Raw genomic sequence first — 24,373 nt, forward strand, 5'->3', positions numbered from 1 at the left:
GCTAGTCTCGTGCTAGCTAGTCTCATGCTAGCTAGTCTCAAAGCTAGTCAAAGCTAATTTCCTGCCAGCTAGTCAAAGCTAGTTTCATGCCAGCTAGTCTTAAAGCTCTCCAAATGTACTCACTAGAAAACATACAAGAGAGATATCAAATAATGTACATGTGGAAAATACTAGAGGGCCAGGTCCCAAATCTACACAGTAAAATAACAACATACTGGAGTGAACAATATGGAAAAAAATGCAGAATAGAACCAGTGGGTGCCATAGGCACAATCAGAGAACACTATATAATATAAACATCAGAGGTCCACAGTTGTTCAACATCCTCTCAGCGAGTATAAGAAATATTGCCAGAACAACCGTGGACATCTTCAAGAGAAAACTAGATAGTTTTCTTCAAGAAGTGCCGGACCAACCGGGCTGTGGTGGATATGTGGGCCTGCAGGCCACTCCAAGCAACAGCCTGTTGGACCAAGCTCTCACAAGTCAAGCCTGGCCTTGGGGAGAAGAAGAACTTGCAGAACCCCATCAAGCAGGTATGCATAACTCAAAGATTTATGTCTTGGAATAAAGAGCCAAGAAATTGAGAATGACTAAGGACAACCAAGGTGTGAGCTAGAGATAAACAATGAAGTGTGTATTCTGACAATCAGGCAAGGAAGCAACCAGCTATACATTTAAGAAGAATAAACTCAAGTATGCACTAAGGTGAATAAGCACAAAGAAGATATATCTAGACAACCAGTCAATTATAGCCTAGACACTTTAACGCTGGCTCCAAAAAGGCACTTTATTTGGAGCAAATTGAGCAAAATACACACAAGAAGCATTTGCTATTGAACCATAATCTACTACACAAAAAGCAAAGTTCCTAATGATAATACAGTACAAGCCACTTAACACTTTGGCGTACCCCGCGCGCCACCCCTCAACTGTGCGATATGGGACCCAGGGTGTCACAGGAGCGCGCGTAAATTCTGAAAAGTGTATACTCTCTTCAACTTTGTCACCTTAATTCTCGTCCTACGAGATTAAAATTGGTATCATTGTGTTCGCAATAGAATTCTCTACAGCACTAAATGCATATAAACTCCAAAAGCCCGGCTAATTACCCGCAGCAAACAGAGAAAGTGCGAATGAGTTACCCAGGAGCACGCAAACGCGATAAAATGTTTTCACTATTTTCACTCTGGTCACTTCAATTTTTGTCCTAGGTCTTTCATTTTGGTCTCAATGGATTCGCAATAGAATTCTCTAGAGGAACATTAGCATATAAAATAAAAAACCTGGTCATGCTCCAACCGCTGACGAGTTGAAGACAGGCCACGCGTTAGCCGTGAGTGAGCGCTCAGACGCCTTCCAGCTACACTCCCAATTCCCTCCCTTTTCAAGCCTTTCTTTCGCAATTTTCTTCCTGGAAGGGCCTTGTTCATGATCACTATCCATCGTGGAGTAAGCGTAGATAGTTTCTAAAGCCGCAATAAGAAATATAGCCACGGAAAATAGCCGAAATGTTCACACGTTTGAGATGCGAGGGGAGGCGACATTGGTCACAACAGTGGAGCAAAAACAATGGGCCCACGGCGTGTGCCAAGCCACCTGAGGGCCAGGAGGCTCAACAAAGAAAATGGGAAGACATCGGCGCACATTTTAAAACCAGTCCCCAAAAAATTGGATAAAAACCTGATTTTTGGCGATTATTTAAAGTGGATGACGCAATGCTGCGTCATCCCCGGTATTACCGACAGTAAACGGATGACACAATGCTGCGTCATGCCCGGGCGAAAGTGTTAACTGAAAGTTTTGATTTTTGCTTACCCACAAAACCTGAAGGTGAGGCCAGTCAGGATGAAATGTTATTGTATTAGTACTGCCATCTGGTGGCAGCTATGGGTAATGACCTGGCTAGAGGTGCATCTCGACAGTCTCCATTGTCAAGATGCACCTGAAAGAGCGTTTGAATTCATGTACACTTTTCTGTCTAAATTTTAGGCATAATTGAGTATCTCCTTAGCACAAGTATGACTAGGCAGAAACATTTTGAAAAGTACCTCGCTTCACTGGTGCAGAAATGTTGACCTGCCTTGCTGCGCCAGATCCTAACCAGAGGACAGTAAGATCATGTCTTATGGAGCATCTGAGTGCAATAATATAAACTTAATTACTGGGTATACAAATTCTGGTCTACTGCTGTGGAAAAAATTAATGCAATGCATCTAGGAAAGGAGGTCCTGTACTGGTAAATCTCTTATTTAAGAGCATGAAGAGAGTTGTTCATTTGACTATGGCCTCTTATTTCCCCCATCACGTACAGACCATCCGAACCATCAATGGTTACCTCCACAAAACAGACCAGATAACCGATAGCAATACCTAAAATAAAAACAAACCTTGAGGGTGAATAGAAACTGCAGATGAATGTATCTTTAGCAACATTGCATGTGCCTCCCGTTGCTGCCACCTTTTGTACAATCCAAACAATGGTGTAGCACTACCAACCCACTGGATGAGCCCCGAGCGTGGCCCAAGGGGCACCACTGAGTAATAGCGAGCACGGTAAACACAGTCTTTTCCTCTGAAAAGATATAAAAATATATTGTAAAGTCACTAACATTCTACAGAAATCAGAATATACTAATGACATGTGAACAAATCAGTCAATAAATCCATGTACTCTATGACACAAAACAGTTTCTTTAACTTTAAAGTTATTTATTGTTACTGGAAACACATTTTTTCCCTGTCAGGTGACCCAAAGGGACAGTTTATGTGCAGTACTGTATTACATACATACTGACCAAAGAGCCAGAGCTCAACTCCCGCAAGCACAACTAGGTAAGTACATAATACATACAAAAAAAAAAAAAAATACATACATACATACATATTTAAATACCCGTATTTTCAGTAAATTTCATGCTCTTAATTACATGCTAAACATGTTGAAATCATAAAATTATTTAGTAAATGTTAGACAAAAATTTCACCACATAGGTCAGCTCTAAAACTACAGGACTGTCAAAATTTGCTGATCTCTATTCCTCTTATTCTTTTATACACATTACCTCTGATTTTTGGCCAACATAGTATTGACGATCTCGAGAAACTGCATAATTCGCTCATCCAAGTGCAGGTCCTCTAAGCCCTTAAAGAGGTAAGTATACCTGGAAATAAAAATTATCATCTGAGCAGGATGCCTAACAGTGCTTGCAAATTATATACATTAAAGTTATATAAATCGAGAATAATCTGAAATACTGTACATTTATAAAAAAAAAAATTATGTAATATTTAGTTGCATTGCACCTCAATAATTTGTTGCATCAATGTGTATATTAACCAGGTTCACAACATAATCGTCACACGCACACACACACACACACGCACACACACACACATACATACACACACACAATAAAATGCCGGGGCCTCGTAGCCTGGTGGATAGCGCGCAGGACTCGTAATTCTGTGGCACGGGTTCGATTCCCACACGAGGCAGAAACAAATGGGCAAAGTTTCTTTCACCCTGAATGCCCCTGTTACCTAGCAGTAAATAGGTACCTGGGAGTTAGTCAGCTGTCACGGGCTGCTTCCTGGGTGTGTGTGTGTGTGTGTGGGGTGTGGAAAAAAAACAAAAGTAGTTAGTAAACAGTTGATTGACAGTTGAGAGGTGGGCCGAAAGAGCAAAGCTCAACCCCCCGCAAACACAACTAGGTGAATACACACACACACACGCCATCACATAACTAGGAGAGTACACAACCCACGCTATTGTTCAATCACACTATGGCAGCACGGTTACGAGACATCTGTGCATGAAAGGATATATGCCATGGGGTTTTTATCTTAACATTCACTCCGATACAAAATTTAAACACTCACTTTTTGCCATCAGAACCCTGGAAGCTCAGCTTTTTTGGTTTGGTCTTTGTGGGAAGGATTGAGATATTGCCATCCACAGCCGCCACAGTAACAACCTGAAAAATTATCTTAATAAGTATTACTCATAAAAACTCATAACATTCATACAAATTTTACAAATTTAGCCCATTCTCAATATTTTTGCAACTCTTAATTACTCCAATGACAAATCTCCTACTATTCAGCAAGGTACCATGTGAATAATCTCAGTTGGGATATCATGAGTATACTGTATGTCATCTTGTAACTACACTTAGTACTGTAATTAGGCATTTACACACATATACATACATTATATATATTAAATATATATATATATATATATATATATATATATATATATATATATATATATATATATATATATATATATATAATATATATATATAATATATATATATATATATATATATATATATATATATATATATATATATATATATATATACAGGCATACCTCAGAATAAGAGTTTAATCCGTTCCTGGAGACGCCTCGCCTTCCGAAAACTCGCATTCCGAAGTTAATTTCCCCATAAGAAATAAAGGGAAATGAATTAATCCGTTCCTGACTACCCCAAAAACCCCACATCAAACTAAATTTTTATACCTAATTCATCTAAATAAACCTACAAAACTGTGTTCCATTTATTACTTACCTTGCTGTTGAGTGCTGTAGGCGTATGGAAGATGGTGAGGAGGGGGGACGAGGAGAGGAGTTACTGTTTGGAAGGGGAGTCCCCTTCCATAATCACATCACATAACCCCATGCCTTGTAACACTATGGATACCACTTCTCTTTCTAAATTTTTCAAACCAGCCCCTGCTTGCCTTAAACTCTTTCTTATCTGCATCACTCGTTGCAGGGGTATTCTTTAGAAGGTCTTCGTGCAACACCCTGGCTTTCTCACAAATAATGGCCTCCGAAACACTATCACCCCTCAACTCCTTGTCGTGTATCCAAATTAATAACAACTTTTCCACTTCTTCAAGTATTTGTGGTCTTTGTGCCGTTAATGTTCTTACTCCTTTTGCCACTTTAGCACCCATAATCTTATTTTTCTTCTTAAGTATAGTGCATATTGTTGATGTGGCTTTGTTGTACTGCCTACGAAGTTCAACAACACGTGTACCGTTCTCATGCTTCCGAATGATCTCTTGTTTCTCCTCTATTGTCATCCTCACATGAGCTTTCTGGCCTTTATCCTTACCACTGGCTTTCTTGGGACCCATGGTGAGATATATAATAACAAATTGTATAGACAAATCACCAAAAATCCAACAAAACACTGAAAATCCGCGAGAAGAATTGATGTGGGGGTAGTCACTGAGCGCGAGACAATAATAAACTGAGGGGCGGCGGGGCGGAGGGGCGACGAACGCGCTAGGTCGGCTTTACGCGTATCAACAAACTCGCGTCCAAACTCGCCTCCCGAAGTAACCCTCGCCTTCTGAGACAAATTTTTGGAGTAAATACACCTCGCCTTCCGAAAACCTCGCATACAGGGACAATCGCATTCCGAGGTACCACTGTATATATATATATATATATATATATATATATATATATATATATATATATATATATATATATATATATATATATATATATATATATATATATATATATTAATAAAGCAACAATAATTGAAAATTTGCTAATGGGTCCATTAAATCAGAAAAGGATTTAAGTAAATATTGTCTTACTTGCTGACTGGCAGACACCACACCTGGCATTGCAATCTTAGTGCTATGAAGATTTGCTAGTTTAGGAGATACATCAACCATCTTCAAGTTTGATGATGCTCTACGATGAGCTCTCTGCTGAAGCATCTGTCAAAAATGATGAATATATATATGAAAGACGTCAAAATAAACACTCAGAGTTTCTAATCATTTATTCATTATTTATCACTTCTGGTTACGGAGAAAGCAACATTCTGCAAGACTGAGTGAGAAAGATGATTGTAAGTTAAAACATTTCTATTATACAGTACAGGCATACCTCAGAATAAGAGTTTAATCCGTTCCTGGAGACGCCTCGCCTTCCGAAAACTCGCATTCCGAAGTTAATTTCCCCATAAGAAATAAAGGGAAATGAATTAATCCGTTCCTGACTACCCCAAAAACCCCACATCAAACTAAATTTTTATACCTAATTTACCTAATTCATCTAAATAAACCTACAAAACTGTGTTCCAGTTATTACTTACCTTGCTGTCGAGTGCTGTAGGCGTATGGAAGATGGTGAGGAGGGGGGAGGAGGAGAGGAGTTACTGTTTGGAAGGGGAATCCCCTTCCATAATCACATCACATAACCCCATGCCTTGTAACACTATGGATACCACTTCTCTTTCTAAATTTTTCAAACCAGCCCCTGCTTGCCTTAAACTCTTTCTTATCTGCATCACTCGTTGCAGGGGTATTCTTTAGAAGGTCTTCGTGCAACACCCTGGCTTTCTCACAAATAATGGCCTCCGAAACACTCACCCCTCAACTCCTTGTCGTGTATCCAAATTAATAACAACTTTTCCACTTCTTCAAGTATTTGTGGTCTTTGTGCCGTTAATGTTCTTACTCCTTTTGCCACTTTAGCACCCATAATCTTATTTTTCTTCTTAAGTATAGTGCATATTGTTGATGTGGCTTTGTTGTACTGCCTACAAAGTTCAACAACACGTGTACCGTTCTCATGCTTCCGAATGATCTCTTGTTTCTCCTCTATTGTCATCCTCACATGAGCTTTCTGGCCTTTATCCTTACCACTGGCTTTCTTGGGACCCATGGTGAGATATATAATAACAAATTGTATAGACAAATCACCAAAAATCCAACAAAACACTGAAAATCCGCGAGAAGAATTGATGTGGGGGTAGTCACTGAGCGCGAGACAATAATAAACTGAGGGGTGGCGGGGCGGAGGGGCGACGAACGCGCTAGGTCGGCTGTACGCGTATCAACAAACTCGCGTCCAAACTCGCCTCCCGAAGTAACCATCGCCTTCCGAGACAAATTTTTGGAGTAAATACACCTCGCCTTCCGAAAACCTCGCATACAGGGACAATCGCATTCCGCGGTACCACTGTAATCACTTTTTTTTTTTACCTGTGTGTTAAATCTATTAGTTATGCAGCAGCTAGAATTACAATAACATGGGTCCCTCGAAGAAATAGAAGTGAGAATATAATAAGTCCCTCTAAGAAGTAGAAATAGAAGTGTGAATATAATTCCAGCCCTAACACCAGAGGTACTTCAGCTGGAATTACCATTCAGGAAGTTGATAAGTATTAGAATGACATTTTAACCATAAATAGGGACTCCTAGACAATCTATATATAATATGCGAGACCAATACTAGATTACGCAGCACTATCATGAAATTCGCACCTCTTGATGCACAAACTAAACTTGAAAAAAAGTGTTGCAACAGGACTACAGCCAGAATTATGAGGAATCAGCTATGAGGACAAGGTACACAAGGATACATGTGGAAGTTAGAAAGATAATGAGTTAAAATAACATTCTTTTAAGAATATTCTTGTACCCTATACAAGTGGTCAACATATGCAATGCACTGATAGTAGAAGAAACTACCTCCATACACAGCTTAAAGGCCAGATACAACAAAATAATTCAATATTAGGAAAATAGTAATAAATACTAGGTGCAGCATGGTTAGTAAGTGCAGCACATACAATTGACCCTCACTTCCCCACAGTACCTGGGAGGTAAGAACTACAATGAATATGAAGGACTCAAAATTAAGCATAACGAAATAAGAAAAGACAGCTAGCAAACATACATAATTAAAGACAAAAAAGCTATTCACTTCCTAAATACAGGTATATAATAAAACAAATATGGGATTTCAACATTCACTAAACAATTCATTTTTATCCCTCAGATGAAACAACGTCAAATTTGATTGTTAACTTTGTGGATACTGAAATCTACGTAAACTTGCTTGGTGTAACTGTCGTAATCCAGAGAGAGCAGACTGTGGATCAAAGTAACTCTCAGGGTCCCGTAAATTAGACAAGGCAGTAGATATCTGCGAGCCGTAAGTATCATGGAAGTGACGCTCATGAGGTGTCTCTGGCAGGGTGGAGGTGATGTCTGCAAGTTGATCTAGCACAAACAGCAGCTGTAAAATTTACATTAATTAACAGAAATCAAAATAAATAAATGAATATGCATAAATACTACACATTCAATAAATTAAAATGAACAAAATTATTGCAAATAAATGTCTAGGGTATTCTATCCTAAAGATAGAGTGCTGTAACAGATAAAATATATGAATATTTCTTGAGCAGTTAATAGAAATTTGTATTCTGTCTTATATTTCAACAACAGGTAATACTTAACATATTTTACACACTGGTTTAAATATTATATCGTATTTCTTTTTGATAAGCTGTTGTTTCTCTATCGGTGAGAGTGACGAATTGTTGTTAAGGCGCACTATTTCTGCCGTTAGCTGATGGCATTTCCTGGACATGTCACTGTGATGCTGTGCCAATGTTCCAAGCCACAACTCATCCCACAGAACAGTAATACGCCGCAACTCGTGAACAAGCATTTGCACCTCACTAATGCTAGACCCAATCTGAGAAAGAACAAAATGAGACATCAATGTAATTATAAATATATGAATGTATAGGAGAGGAAGAGTAACAGGAAAATAATAATTAATTAATAATTCATTGTGTCGGGGGACAGGCAACCAGTTTGTATTCATACATATTAGGCTTATATCGAGCCCCCCCACAACCTCTTTCAGGTTGAATTACTGATCCCACCCAGGATGCAACCCCACACAAGCTGACTAATTCCTGAGTATTTACTGCTAGGTGTACAGGGGCATTACATAATAGGAAACGTGCCCAACTATTTCTGTCCTTCCTGAGATTCGAATGGAATTCTCGATTGTGAGTCGAGAATGAACCCAACTGTACAGCTGTGACCATAGTACAAATGAGGGCACGTACACAAAAAGATACATCTGAATGTACATTTTTGGAGCTCTCTAAGGTAAGATTCACCTGAATACAGAACATGATCTTGCTACAGCCACTCCGAGATACATGTTGGTGCTGGAATATATGCCAAAACCAACTTTTAAAACAGTACCAACAGGTACACAATAGGTCTTAGGAAGTCAATAAAAATAATCGATGGAATCCAGAATGACCAACAGAAGCCGGATCATAAATACTCAAAGCATTTTGAACCCCTCCCTTGGCATCAATGGTGACTGTCAATGGGGACACACTAATCAAGGGTTGGCCTGCATGACTGCCTATTGCGACCACCATCACACTGCAGCACTGGGACTGGATCATAAAAATTAGTTTGACTTCTTTTCATCAATGAAAGTTTATTTTTGGTGTGTGACGGACAATGGTATCTACTATTTTAATATTATATTATATATTATATTATATTATATTATATATATATCATGCCTTAATATTTCCTTCATTTAACATGTGTATAAAAATTATTAAGTGAAATTAATATACAGTATCTCTAAATTATCTCCCTTTCACAATAGTCTTTCCAACTACTGTACTGCACTTCTAATCTCTTGTAACATTACCATTTGCACCTCCAACAGCAGTGTTACAATATAGTTATACAGTACCTGCTTTGTTAATGTATCAACCAAAGCTGAGAAACAGTTTCGCATCAGAGTTCTTCTTTCTTGCTCCTCTGAGGACTCTGAGATAAGTTCTTCTTCTTCCTCTTCCTCCTCCTCCTCCTCCTCTTCTACCTGGTCATATTCCTCTTCTTCCTCTTCATCTTCATCATCGTCTTCATCTCCTAATGCCTTTTTTCTTCTAAGACGTCCTTTATGTAAATATTTTGCCAACATGTCTGCAAATTTGCAAGATATACCCTGTAGTTAACTTTTTATTTTGCTAGCATATAATGAAAAAATATTCAAGTGAATTCTGAATCTTGGCCAACATTTAGTAAACCTAGGATGACTTTCATAAATTACAAGTGCAAGAACTTCATTGCCAATACTATACTGGTAAATTCCCATTATACTCAATATAGTAAACATAATAAAATTTAAACAAAACAGAACTCAAAGGTGATATTTGACTGAATAAAGACAAAGTGTCATGACCTGAATAATTCTCGGTAAAAATCTGTATGTGTACAATACCTGTCAATGAAGCCTGATTTGCAGCAACATTTCCCCCAGCCGACCCTACTACTGCAGGGAACACGATGAGATGGGGAAAATCCTCTGCTAAGCGACACAAAAGTTCAGAGATGCTCCCTCGAACATACGGTTCAGGATGATTCAAGCGTGCAAATAGCTAGAGAGAAAAACACGTAATGTCACTATGCTAAAATATAAGTAAAACATACAAATTGTGATACATGTATGAATTATTAATGGAAATAAATCTAAGCATATAAAAATCTTATAACATTTAATATTAACACTATGCTTTTAAAACAGTAGCCAAGTGCAAATGTATAGTACCTGAGGAATAATAGTCTTCCAGGGTCGAGTAGGTGTTTCAGCCAACCCTTTCTCTAGCACTTCTCTCAGCTCGGAAGCATGTTTGACCATAAGCCGTAGGAGACGCAAAGTGGATACTGTACACTGATCTGCATGACTCACTGAAAACTGAACAATTAATGAATAGAAAAATGTCATTAATGTTCAATCAGTTTTATTACCATGGTTACTTATTTAGAATCTGGAGTAGCTGTGCATATTTATGGGAAACGCATAATGGAAAGCTAAGCTCGAGTCCTGACCAGTGAAGGACTCTTGGACACCCATCTTCAACTATTTGCCCATGTTCACCCAGCTGTAATTAGGGGACCTGGTTGTAAACCAATTTATGCATCACATTCCACAGAAAACTAATATGAGGTGGCTTATTATGAACTGTGGGAAGGAAGCACTCTAAGCCTGCTAACTAGTGTCAGAAGGTATCTGCTCCTGTATCAACGTGCAAAATAAAAAGCCCCAAAAGCAAAACCATCAATTATATATAATATCAACCATTCATAGTAAAAAAGGAACCATTTTATTTAAGTTTATTTTCATAGGCAAATGTGGCTAATCTTTTAAATTTAATTTTTGCTTTTCATAGTACAGTACAGTATATAACAACCATCAAAAGCTACTTACTCCTGGACTAATCTTCAGAAACCTAAAGTAAGCCTTAGCAGCTGCAATGAGAACCGTGTAGTGTCTCTCCTGAATTGCTCGATGAACATCAACTAAACGAGAGTTGAGGTCTGTGACCAAATTGCTTGACAAACCCCAAGACTGCAGTGTTGATGTGATCTGAGTTGTCACCTGAAATAAATTAAGCATTACGTACATGTATGTAATGCTCTTTTTAGAGTCAGTACAGTACCACAGTCACTTAAGTAGTTATAAGCTTTACAACCCACGCAGGACACCATTCACTACCAGGTTCCATCAATTTACCCCACCATGGAAAATACTTTTAAAATGAGTCTTTCCATGGGATAGCTTAGAAATATATTTCTTTTAGAAAACATTTATAGAACATAAAAAATCTAGCATTAAACTTGTATGAAAAGTACTTACTTGAGCAGTAGACTTGGTTGTACCCAAAAGATCGTACTCTCTTTTGGACAGGATCTGTCAGAGTTTTGGAAGGGCAATATCCTGTACCAGCAAATCTTGGAACTTTTCATAACTATTCCCACTGGGGCATACTGGTGCTTAGGATACAGTCGAGTCTAATTTACATAACCCAAAATATAGAGAGAAAATTTATTCCATAAACCCAAAAGCTTTTCCAAAGTGCAAAACTTGGCAATGCAGTAATTGCCAAGGTGCACAATGACTGACTATTTACTCTTTAGGCCACAAGGTGAGTGCCAATACCACAGCAAAAAGCCCTCCAGCCCAACTTTCCACACTTTTTAGTTGAAGCCAAGGATAAGATAAACCCTCCAGCATTAAGCACAGGGCAACCAGAAAATGAAGGGCGGGAATAGGAAGAAGTGAGTGTGTGGCTCGGAAAAAGCAGATAGGATAAGAACTCCGACACATTGTCCAGGTAGGCTACTTGATTTCAAGTATTGCGTGAAGGAGTTATTTGTGCTTAGTGTAATTTACCTTTTATTGGTCATTTTAGACTAAGAATTCTAAAGAGAAAGATAATATAGGGCCTCTATCCTAAGCAAGCGAATGAGAAGAATCAGGTGGGAAGGAAGGTACAGGTCTCGGCTAGAACACTTGGTTCAATGGCTAGGCTCGCCCAGAATGCCTAGTTCAATGGCTAGGCTCTCCCGGAACGCCTGGTTCAGTGGCTGAAAAGACACTTATGATTCACTCAACACAACTTGCAGCCAAGGTGAATCAGGATGTAACGCAAGAGCTTTTGGCAGTAGGGCTGTGTTGTGGTACCAGTGCTGCCATGCACTTGTGGGTGTTAAGCAGTTTACAGCTTAGTGATCCAGGTGCTGGCAAATGTGCTAAAACATCTCTAAATATCATGGACTGCACTTTTTTCTACATTCTCAATTGAATAAAGTATTGCCCACTGTCTTCCTATCATCAGGTAGGATCTGACAGCTTGAAGAGTACTCCTCCACAATGGTATATAATGTCAAACTGCCCTAACAGCAGCAGATTTAAACCAAAGATGAGTAAGATCTTACCTTAGCAACTAAGTGCAATAAGCTATATTAATATTAACATCCACAGAATGAATTGGAAGTTCTTTTTATGCAAGCAGTAAATTATACCAATGGCTGTTCATCTCTATAGTGCCAATGTCATTGCATTACCTGATGAACCCCTTGAACTTCTTCAAGTCGAAGGTCTTCTTCTTCTTCCTCTTCTGACTCTTGTCCTGGTCTCATATTTACCAGAAGTAAACATATCTCCTCCACTTTCTGCTGCCAGTCAGTGGAATCCATCCCACGTACTGGGGCAAGAATATCTTCGATATGTTTACGGTCAACGTCTGAGAGTTGGTTATCATTGGTGCTGCTATGATCAAGAATTTTTCTTCCCCATCTGGTAAAATTAAATTTTGACAATCAATTTTGACAATTTCTTTAGTTAACAAATTATATTTTTAATTAGTGCCAGGCAATCAGATATCAGGCTACAAGGAAAGCTACTGAAACTTAGCAATTAGTATTACAGGACCTGGAATGTATTAATCTTTCTTACCTGAAGCACCATGAGGCAATATGGAACCAAACTTTGGGTAATGTAGGGCACTGTGTGGCTGCTAGAGTAAGGATGTGACCCATTTTGTTCTCTAGTGGTGGCAATGTAGAATGGCTAACCTCTGCCAAGGGCTGCAATTCTTCCGGTGCAAATTTTCTCATTTCCTGATAAACTACAAAATATCAGAGTTAATTTTCAATCTGTAATTTTTTATTTAATATTTAACAAAAACTTTTATCCAAGCTGGTCTAGCTTCTCTGAGAAATATAATTTTGCTGTGCCATGTAAGAACGGAATTCTGCTTTACCTTGTGTAATCATGCCCACTGGACACACATTACACCTTACTTTAGTAGCTGGATGGGATAGTTCAGAACTAAAAATATTTAGTGTAAAACTGCACAATAAATTAATATTGCAAATACATCTGAAAATGGCTATTAGCTTTCCAAAATATCATTGTATATCTACATGTGTTTCATCATACCTGTAAACTTGTTACTATGTACAGTGCATATGGGCTGGTGTTTGTGCTTGCTTGCACAAACAAGCATATATTATATATACATGCTTGCATGTGTGTGTATATAACATACTAAATTATAAAGCACCTGTAAGGAGTTTATCCATCCAAGGAGGAACATGAACCGAAGAGTCTGCACACATCAGGAGTCGTCTCTCATCTTGTGACCACCATTTATTGAGGGTGATGATGGATCGAGCACACAGATGACCAGCTTCATTGGGAGGTAGCGTAAGGAGAGTGGTATCAGTTGCAGCCAATGTTGCTAAACTAGGGTTGAGACCAACTACAGCTCCAGCAAGCACTGCACATCCCTGAGCAATATGCCCTTTGCTGCAACATGAAAGAAAAGCTCATTGTGAGCCTATTCTGCAAGATCAAGTTAGTAACAGAGAAAACTGCTATGACGTTCTCTATGACTGAAAATTAGTACAACTTCTACTCACCCAGCAGTTGAGTAGGTTCTGCTGTACTGATCTTCTTTTCCTCTCACTTCTCTCTATTTTTACTCTATTGCTTTAAGTAGGGAACATATAGTTAGTATACCTCCTTAAATTAATTCAATAAACAATTGTTATTTAAACTTCAACTCCTTTTATGTATTAATCATACCTGCCTAATGAACTAGTGGGCTGACCTTTAGCATTTTATACAAGTCCCTTGTCATACTGACTAGCGTCCCTAATTGTCACTTACCCCCTCCCCCAAGTAATATCTGTTTGATACCTGCTTGATGGGGTTCTGGGAGTTCTTCTACTCCCCAAGCCTGGCCCAAGGTCAGGCTTGACCTGTGAGTTTATGTCAACTAATTATCAGTGAACACGATATTACTACTTGAGTGTCCAGAGCAAACTATTTCATTCATTCCACCCCATCTACTGTGAAACTAAAAAGTTGGGAGTTACTCGACCTGTAAGAGCCATAACTCTTTGCCCCAAGGTGTTCCTATACTGTGTATACACAGTCAGTGGGGATATTAAGACCTAGTTTTCCTTATCTCACTCTCAGTTCCCTGAATCCGGATAATAAGATAAATATTATAAACTCAGTGTGGTTATGTAGTGTTCTGTAAGTAGTGGCAGTAATATCTGTCCCTTACATTCCCTCTCCTTTGCTCGCACTCTTCTTCATACTTTTTCTCCCTCTCCTTTCCTCGCACACTCCTTCATACTTTCTCTCCGTCTCCTTTCCTTGCACTCTCCTTTGTGATCTCTCTCTCTCTCTTTTCCTTTCTCTCTGTTTCATTCTCTTCCTCTTTCATTCTGCCTTTGCCTATCTCATTAAATATATCTCTCTCTCTCTCTCCTCTCTCTCTCAATAACTATCTCTATCTCAATAAAGCTCTCTATCTCACACTAAATCTCTTCCTGTCTTTCTCCCTCTTTATCCCAGCTCACTATTAATGCAAACACTGGTCGGCCTAACTGGTGACAACAGTGAATGCAGTGCAGTTAAAAGAAGTTTAGATAAACTCTAGTTGTTATAAAAGGTGGCAAGTATCACATTCGTTATAAGGGTTGCATGCTGGAAGAGATCAATAGGTGATCTGAGAGAACCTCAATAAGCCCAACATGCTTCCTGTCTCCAACAATGTAAAACCTATACAGTATCATTAAATTATTTATGTAAGCACAATATTAGTTATACATACCATGCCAGCATCTTAGCTGCTTCTCTGTGCAGCTTTGCTTGCAATGGGTTGTACTCAGCTCCAGGTACAGCTTCAAGCACAGCATCCAACAAACTTGAGCTAACACTACCCAGCAGTCCTATGAGAGTGCTCTCTGCAAATTCCATATTTTCCTGCTTGCGAGCTTGCTTGGCAGACAACAGGTCTAACTTTGTAATTGAGGCTGAAAAATAAAATAGAGTAATTTTAAATGAACCACTCCTTTCACACTTGCATACTCAAAATCTAATATGGCTTTTTTTTGAGGGTTAGAAACCTTATACAGTATATACCATTATTGCAAAAAAGATAAATTAGCAGTTAATTAAAACAGGAGCAGCAGAGCAATATGCCTCTGATGACAGCAGGCAAGTGGGTAAGCTGGGCAGCTGGCCGGGACACCAGGTAACCTGACTTGTCAAGCAATGTATATGACATGTCTTGACATGTATACATGTCAAGACATACATATACATATACCTGTACATATGTATATGTTTATACATATACATATGACCTTGCTTGACTTGATGCTCATTTTTGTTTCTCAAGCAGTCACTCGTTTTGTTTCGACCCACTTTCCTAGAAGATTTTCTCTCAGTAATAAGATCTCTTATCCTTAACCCCCCCCCCCTCACTTCGTCGAGATGGCCAGATTCTGGTTCTGGCTTCCAGTAGGTCAGTGTGGGACTCGCAGGCCTGCTGAAATTCCTAAAGTTTAGCTATACCAGCGTGTAAGCTGGTATAGCTTACTGGAAACTACGGACGGAAAATTACTGCACCTGCATTTGTATTTCATTATTGCCTCGAGAAATTACATTTTTTTTTTTAAATCAAATTTTAGAGGAGTGATCTGGTAAGTGAATTTAATCTCTTAATTAATTAGAGGGCTCCTCTATGTGGATATCCAGATTTTGGAAGATCAATTGAATGCTATACCTGTACTGTAAAGGAGAAGTACATACATCTCCTAAGGAATTTCACATACTCATATTTAACAAATCATATTTAACTGAAAAACAAGTTCAAGTCTGCTGACTGCTCATGAGACAAAAGACATTACAAATGTGGACTGAGCCGGATCAGTGACCCTGGGGCATGCATGGTGCTGCAACCTGGTGATGGTCAGTGTGGGCAGCCTGGCACAGTAGCTGGATCAGTAACACTGGGCATGCATGGTGCTGCAACCTGGTGATGGTCAGTGTGGGCAGCCTGGCACAGTAGCTGGATCAGTAACACTGGGGCATGCATGGTGCTGCAACCTGGTGATGGTCAGTGTGGGCAGCCTGGCACAGTAGCTGGATCAGTAACACTGGGGCATGCATGGTGCTGCAACCTGGTGATGGTCAGTGTGGGCAGCCTGGCACAGTAGCTGGATCAGTAACACTGGGGCATGCATGGTGCTGCAACCTGGTGATGGTCAGTGTGGGCAGCCTGGCACAGTAGCTGGATCAGTAACACTGGGGCATGCATGGTGCTGCAACCTGGTGATGGTCAGTGTGGGCAGCCTGGCACAGTAGCTGGATCAGTAACACTGGGGCATGCATGGTGCTGCAACCTGGTGATGGTCAATGTGGGCGGCCTGGCATGGTAGTTGGGTCAGTTAGTGAGAGCCCTTGTTGACAGTCAACTCACATACCAAGAGAAGTCTGAATTATTACCGATTAATGTAGAAGTCATTCCAGGTTAACTGTTCTCATTAAGTGTTCTGAAGTGTCTGCTTGGCATTTATATGACCCTATTTGAACATATCTCCATGCTGTATGTTAGCCTGTCTGAGTACAATCTTATTCAAGGACTGGTTGATCATACGTTTAGAAGAAACTGAATATGAGAGTTTAGAAAGACAAGTTTAAGTGTACAGTGGAGACAAGCTTTACATAATTTACTCATAAATGTAGCAAAGTGCAAAAACTATTTATTGTACTGTATTTGTGATTGATGAATAAGAATGTATGTCTAGATTCAATAAGCTTGAAGTGGAAGACAACACAATAATGGATAACAACTTTGAGGATGACTAATGAAAGCTGTGGCAATGGAGATGCAGTAGCCTTGCATTTTAGAAATGAATCCCCTAGTTATTTTTTTTTGCAGTGTCTTGGAAAAAATGAATAACAAAAATCAATAATTTTTGCAGTGTCTTGGAAAAAATGAATAACAAAAATCAATAACTAATACTGTATATGCAAATACCAAAACCACTTGCAATACTCACTAGGGGTAACTGTTCGGTTGAGCCTAGCAATTAGCTTGGCCCAGCGGGAAACATGGGGAATGAGATCTGCAGGTAGACTCATAAGATTGGTGTTTTCCCAACCTTCATGCAAGCGACCTACTCCCAGTGATTCATCCATAATACTTCTCAACTGTGAAGATGACAAATATAAGAGAGAATTACAAAGAAATAATTCTTTGATCCTAAAAAACATGTATTTGTACAATATACACAAAATAGATATTATGGCAGCGAACTAGATGGGAGGGTTATATTATTACTCCTTCAATGTGTATACAGTACTGTATTTTCTACCAAACAATCCTAATTTCTCGGTATATGGAATCTTTAACATTTGGAGCATTTTATAATACGACTGTTACCTCATGAAGGACTTGGTGAAAGAGTAGCAAGTGAAGGTGCATTGCTGAATGAGAGGACAAAGTAGACATTTGAAGGAGCCACTCAACTTGCCCCTGGCACTCTGAAACAGCTTTTCTTATGGAGTCCCTGGATAAAAAGTAAAGAAGGTTAACAGTTAATGTGATGTCTAATGATGATGACAATTTTCGAAGTACAGTACACTAAGAAATTTTCTAAGGCCAAGTGAAATCTCAGCAAACACACAAAACATAACAGTCCCAATGATTCCCTTGTTACAACTTTATTAAAAGTTGTTACATCTTGCTATAACATTTTTATGACATATTAGAACATTGTTACAACTTGCTCTATTGGTTGTTACAATTGTTAGATGGTGCTGAACCTTGTTCAAACATTGTAGCAACGTTGTAGTTTCGTCACGTGTTTGGTGGGATTAGCCCAAAAGGCATGGGAAATGCATCCTGGAGGTATCTCCAGTTTCAACGAATGCTTCACTACAACATATTGAGGTTAGTTGAATACAGTTGGTGTACTGTATTTCCCTTTTGTATTCTCTGCAGAAATGCATTATCTTGACAAGTTCTGATACAGACCAAAAACTGCAAAATCATAGTCCAGATACTACTGAATGGACAAGGCATCTGGAAATGCAGCTGTGGAGGAATTAAAAAATCCCCCTGCCTGGAACATATCTGGAGAGGTTCTGGGAGTTCTTTTACTCCCTTAAACTCAACCCGGGGCCAAGCTCAACTTGCGACAACTTGGTCCAACAGGCTGTTGCATGGAGGGGCTCGCTGATCCACATACCAATTGACACCCAGTTAGTCTGGCACGTCTTGCAGGAACCAAATTGCTTTTTTTTATCTTGAAATAGACTTTCCAGATTTGGGACTAGCCCTAAACTACATCAATAAAACAAAGGACTTCATTCAGACATCTCCATAATCTTGTACCATTCATCCCCATAAAAAATTAATTAGTCCCATAATGGTGGCTCAAGTTAAGATTTGCCACCATTTCCCTTCCCGAACTATATGACCAGATTATTTGAAAAGTCACTGGTCATGGTAGTTGAAGTAGTTTGTCCTGGCTGGTAACAAACATCTCGGAATGTTTAACGTAACTAAAATTGGAATGTAATAAGAGAGATTTATTACCTTGAAGTTGATGGCTGGGGATAAACTGTCGAGGTAAAAGAATGGAGGAGGACAGTGTTGATATCTTGAAACCTCTTCCATATGACCCAGTTCTGGCCTCTGGACCAGTCCACCAAGTTGACTGCAGTGCTTAAGCTCGCTGTTACTCCAACAGGGTCTGCAGAGTCAAAGTGTGCCAGAGCTCTATAAAAAAAAAAAAAAAAAAAAAAAAAAAAAAAAAAAAATGAAAATCAATGGACAAATTGTATACAAGTGATAAAATCAAACATAATAATAATTAGTAGTATTGCATAGCAGAAGCTGGTTTAAACAAATTTATACTTCTGAAATTTAAATAGGCCTACTAGTTGACTTATTTGTAGGTATATGTGAATGAAAGATTTGTTCATGCTCACTGAGACCTGTCAATATGCATTCTGATAACCACATAACAAAGATTCTTATATCAATATGATAAACAAATATGAGTTAAGCTCAACACAGATAACCAGGGAACATGGAGACTTGTAAGCAAACACATGTAGAGCAAATGTTTGTATAGACAGATTAGATAAAAACTTGTCTCTTAACTGAGGATAGGGTACTGCATGCCAACTGAACATAAGATCCAATCAAGAAGAATGTGACATGATCTGGATTTGGAACCCATAGGCAAGCCTGGTGCTGCCACCTGGAGGCGAGTAGCTGGTTTGGACAAGTGGCAGTTTGAGCTCTCATGATGCCTTACATGATGGTCAATATTGGGCTAGATTGAGCAGGTAAGTTTGAAAAGGTCGCTGAAGTGCTGTTTGGAAGTTTACGTTCTTGAGTTGTCATGATTTCTGGCAGTGACTAAGAAGTCACTGCCAGAATGCTAGAGCTCATAAATAATGTCAGATAAAACATATTAGATTTTTCTACTGCTATCCAATTAGTATTTATTGGTTATACACTTACTGAACGTGTGCAAGGTTTCTGTATGTGTTAAGAAGACCAGTGTGAAATGCAGTGCTCTCCGATTCTTTCTGATTACTTCGTACTTGCATCATCCATTTTTGTAGTTCTCCCCAATGGCTTAGTTTACTGTAACATTCTGCAATCTGAAAGTTCCAAAAATGCAAAGCTAAAAATATAAAACACAAGACTTGCAGAACAATATATTTATGGTAAACAAATTTAATGTCAGAGAAATAAAAATATATTTATATATCATGAATGCCCTTGCCTGAAGAAGAGGCATAGGAAATGAAGGAGCACAGAAAGGAAGATGTAAGCAGGAAGAATAATTTAGGGAATAGGGAGAAGCATAGGAAAACTGTCCCAAAAAGTTTAAGTCACTTTTCAGAAGAAAAAATGACTTAAGATGTTTACCGAATGACTCAGTAAAGTTTACTGAAGATGTTTACTGAATGACTCAAATACTGACTGGGATCACCATGTACCAGTGGGAGATTCAATTATTGTAAAGTACTGTACCTAAAACATCTTAGGATGATATGCATACCATAGATGGATTGAACATCTGAAGATGGTATGCAGATTTCAAGAATTAATCACAGAAAGATAGACACTGGATAACCAAGGACACTTACAAGAGTTACATTTTTACATTCTTGTAAAGCCAGTAGCACGCATAGTGTTTCGGGCAGGTCCTTAACCCTAATTTCCCCAGAATACGACACCGCCGAATCGTTTAAAACCAGGTACCCACTTACTGCTGGGTGAACAGAGGCTACAGTTAAGGATTGGCGCCCGGTCAATCCTCCTCGGTCAGGCTTACAGGGTAGGAAACATTGAAAGCAAAGCTGGTCTAAACAGTGGACAAGTAATTCTTGAGGCAACATATTACAGAGTCAACAGGAGGAAGGTAACATGACCCACCAGCAACTGGAGATCTGGTGTTTACCTACAATGAGGATTATGTCGAGGAGAGAGTACGAGATGCCTACAGGAGCCAGCAATCACTTTATTATTCTGTTAAGAGTACATGGTGGGGCTGAAGAAGGAGGGGGGGTTGACCAAGAAACAAGTAAAGGCAAAGGATTTTAGACAGGGATTCCAGGAACGTTAGGGAAAATTTACCAGTGTGGTGCAGACAAAGAAGGGATATCGACCTGGATGAATGTGAAATGTCGGGTACCACAAGGATTGGTCCTCCAACTATTACTGCTGCCCACATGAGTGAACTTGTATACATCTGATTTCAGATAATGCAAAGATAATGAAATATATGAAAACCTAGGAAGACTGCAGACATTTATGGGAAGACCAAAACAAACTCAAACAGTGGGGCTGACCCACTTTTTAGACTCTTAAAAATAGTCCAACATCAACGTGTATATGGTAAGTAAAATGGGAAAGGGACATAGGAAACCAGAGGAAATTTACACCATATGGGAATGGGACTTGTAGACTTGGATAGGAAAATATCACACACACTTGGTTCAGGACATAATTCCTACACTAACACCAAACACATAAAAAGGGTAAGGAAGTGGAGAGGAACAAAAGGAGGAGGAGGAGGAAGGTACATTAATATTTGAGGGGCAAGTGTGGGGAGATATGTGGAAGAAATAATGGGAGTGAATATTCATACCTGGGAATATATAAATTCTTGGATGAGAGGATCTAGCTGCTTGACATCCACATGGTTGCCAGTGGCCCCATGTGCTATCCCAGCTTCATTCTCCACTGTTTTTTCCTTGTCAACATCTTCTGTTTCTTCAATGCCTTCTAAAAACTGCTGGTAGCCTCTCAGGGCCTTTTCATACCTGAAGGAATTAATTTAGAATTAATACTAATGGCTTAAAAATACACCAATTCAAAACAAGTTGTCCTCCTATATTGTTAAAAAAAAACTAGAGCACAGGAAAAGCGTCCAATAAATAAAGTCCATTTTTAAGATGGGGAATGTTTTCTGGAGGCCTTAAATACAGAGTGGGAACACTGTACCAGTGGGAGCTTCAAATTTTGCAAAATTCTTTGAAGATCTTAGGATGGTATGCACATAAGGGTAAAAACAATAGTATTTAGCCCAACATTAGTACACTGGGGTGTTTGAACACCAAAATAAAAATTGGATACCCATACTCTACAGTTGGTAACCCTGATATTGCAGATCTTTCAAGTACGATCCTGAATTAATGGGTGGAGTAAGCATATTCGTTGTGACCAAAGCAAGGTGTGCACAAATTGCATTGAATGCACAAATATGAAATCACAGGAGGCCTCTCCTATACAGTGATAGAGTATGCAGCTGGCAATGCCTTGGTTGTGGGTTCGCATCGCCTTATAGCCCCAGTGAATTTTCTCATTGATATAAATCACGTTAGTGTGATTTTCTGTGTGTATTTGATATTGGAGTGTACGGTGTTGAACTACTTTGCCTGCACCCGAGTGCTTGGGGTCATATGTAAAATGTATGTGTAGCATTTTGGGAATATGGGAAACATACAGTAAAAGGTTAACAAGGATAGTCTATGCTACATAGGTGAAATGAGTAAATCAGGTAATTCCTAATAGGTAAGCATCTAACAGTAACTGCAGGAGAGCGAGATACAGCTCTTCATGACCCAACTTCTACATTTGCTTTACAGGGTGCATTTTATCCTTACTGTTGTTCAAATGTTTTGTCCTATCAGGTCTTGAAATTGTGGCTAGAGACAGCTTCCACAATTACTGCTTTCAGTGATTTCCACTTGTACTCTGGACAGGCAGTCAACAATTATTTTCTTACATTGATTTGATTCATCTGTATTTCCAGCTTCCATACACATATCCCTTTGTCCTACTTCCTTTCACTTTCAAGAGACTGGCCTTAACCGCAGTATCTTGTATGTTGTGATCATATCCCAATGTTCTTTATCTCCAGTAAGGATGCGAGATTAAATTCCCTTAGCATGTTCTTGAAGCTAAGTCTTCTTAATGTTGGCACTTCATGTTTTGTGCTTCACTAGCGATAAACACTTAAAAGTAAATTTAATAAATCACAAAGATAAAACTGACGTCGGCACTAAAAAAAAAAAATTAACAGTTCATAAACAGATTATTTAAAAATTAATAAAAAAGTTGAATTAAAATAACAAATCACTAAAAAGTGTGCTGAGAGGGTTGCAAAGTGATAGACTTGAAGATTACTGGTCCTCCACGTACAGTAACACTCTACCCTCGGCATCTTGGACACTAGCTTTTGGCAACAACATTAATACTACACACAACTGTACATTAGTACAGTTTTTCATTCATTCTGTACAATACTCTAATGTTTTAATTTACAGAACTTAGTGAACATGTATTGTGATGTAATTTCACAAAATCCATTATACTTGAAGGTGGATAAATATGTCAGTACAGTATCTCAAAAGAATTTAACTTGTATGACTACTGCCACAAATATAAATGACTACTACCACAAATATAAATAAAAAACAAAAAAATGTCAAATAGTATTTTGAATGCATCTTACTTATTGCCAGCACTGTAGACTGCGGGTTTAAGCCAGGCAAATCGTCGGCCAATGTGATCGCGGCACCAATAGTAGAGTCCCGACACTCCTTCATCACAACCTTCAGCCACTAATGCTCGGGCACAGTAACAGATGGCTCGCTCAAAGTCATTTCCCTGATGGACATATATAAGAAAAATATAGCAGTCAATATATCTAGTTAAGAGAAATGGTTGGATAGAATCCAAAGTACTGATAAAAACAGAAATGTGGATTTTATATCATCAGTGCAGATATTATTTGTAGATGATATTTTGCCTACAAGGGCATTTTGAGACCTGATTTAATGAAGTCCTTACAGGGAAGATGTCATCTAAAAGTACATAATACTTCTTCTCGTGTTCACATTTCTTTACGTAGTTCGATTACTGTTTTATCCATCAACCTATTTAACGTACAATAGGAATAATCCTTATACTAAGAGGAAATTACATACATTTTAGGAATCACATTTCTAGAAAGTTAACTTGATTTTATTACACCATGCGAGTGTATGATGTATTTAGCCAATTAAAAATAATAATCATAATTTGTTATTACAAAATGATACTTTTTCATACAGAAAAATCTTTATGTTTCATGCATATCGAGAGATTGCCAGGCGAGGTGATTTGTTCTGTGGGTTGCACGTTATGGTGTGTTCCGCATGGATTGGTTGCTTCTAGGTAGTAACATTGAGGAGCTACTAAGTAGCCCACTAGAAAGAGAGCCATTTCATTACCTTCAATGTTGGAGTTCTCCATCTTTGGTAGAGAATGCCCAGTTCATATGCTTAACCTGAATCACTAATAATTAAAACCGTCCTACCTTGATTACCAGTGACGTT

The 24,373-nt window shown here is 38.7% G+C and overlaps 1 protein-coding gene across 1 annotated transcript in view; it reads right to left on the reverse strand.

Annotated features, from left to right (window-relative positions):
* Positions 1 to 24,373, reverse strand: part of nonC (serine/threonine-protein kinase Smg1) — a 90,018-nt gene that overhangs the window by 31,185 nt on the left and 34,460 nt on the right. Inside the window, 20 exon segments of the mRNA XM_069321723.1 lie at positions 2,391 to 2,575; positions 3,066 to 3,164; positions 3,883 to 3,977; positions 5,626 to 5,751; positions 7,883 to 8,062; positions 8,300 to 8,527; positions 9,566 to 9,798; positions 10,097 to 10,253; positions 10,424 to 10,570; positions 11,084 to 11,254; positions 12,724 to 12,955; positions 13,115 to 13,286; positions 13,725 to 13,969; positions 15,288 to 15,489; positions 17,524 to 17,674; positions 17,907 to 18,033; positions 19,065 to 19,247; positions 20,001 to 20,143; positions 21,640 to 21,814; positions 23,509 to 23,663. Coding sequence (XP_069177824.1) covers positions 2,391 to 2,575; positions 3,066 to 3,164; positions 3,883 to 3,977; positions 5,626 to 5,751; positions 7,883 to 8,062; positions 8,300 to 8,527; positions 9,566 to 9,798; positions 10,097 to 10,253; positions 10,424 to 10,570; positions 11,084 to 11,254; positions 12,724 to 12,955; positions 13,115 to 13,286; positions 13,725 to 13,969; positions 15,288 to 15,489; positions 17,524 to 17,674; positions 17,907 to 18,033; positions 19,065 to 19,247; positions 20,001 to 20,143; positions 21,640 to 21,814; positions 23,509 to 23,663 — 3,406 coding nt within the window.

The sequence above is a fragment of the Procambarus clarkii genome, chromosome 10 (assembly GCF_040958095.1).
Source record: "Procambarus clarkii isolate CNS0578487 chromosome 10, FALCON_Pclarkii_2.0, whole genome shotgun sequence".
In the NCBI taxonomy this organism is placed as follows: Eukaryota; Metazoa; Arthropoda; class Malacostraca; order Decapoda; family Cambaridae; genus Procambarus; species Procambarus clarkii.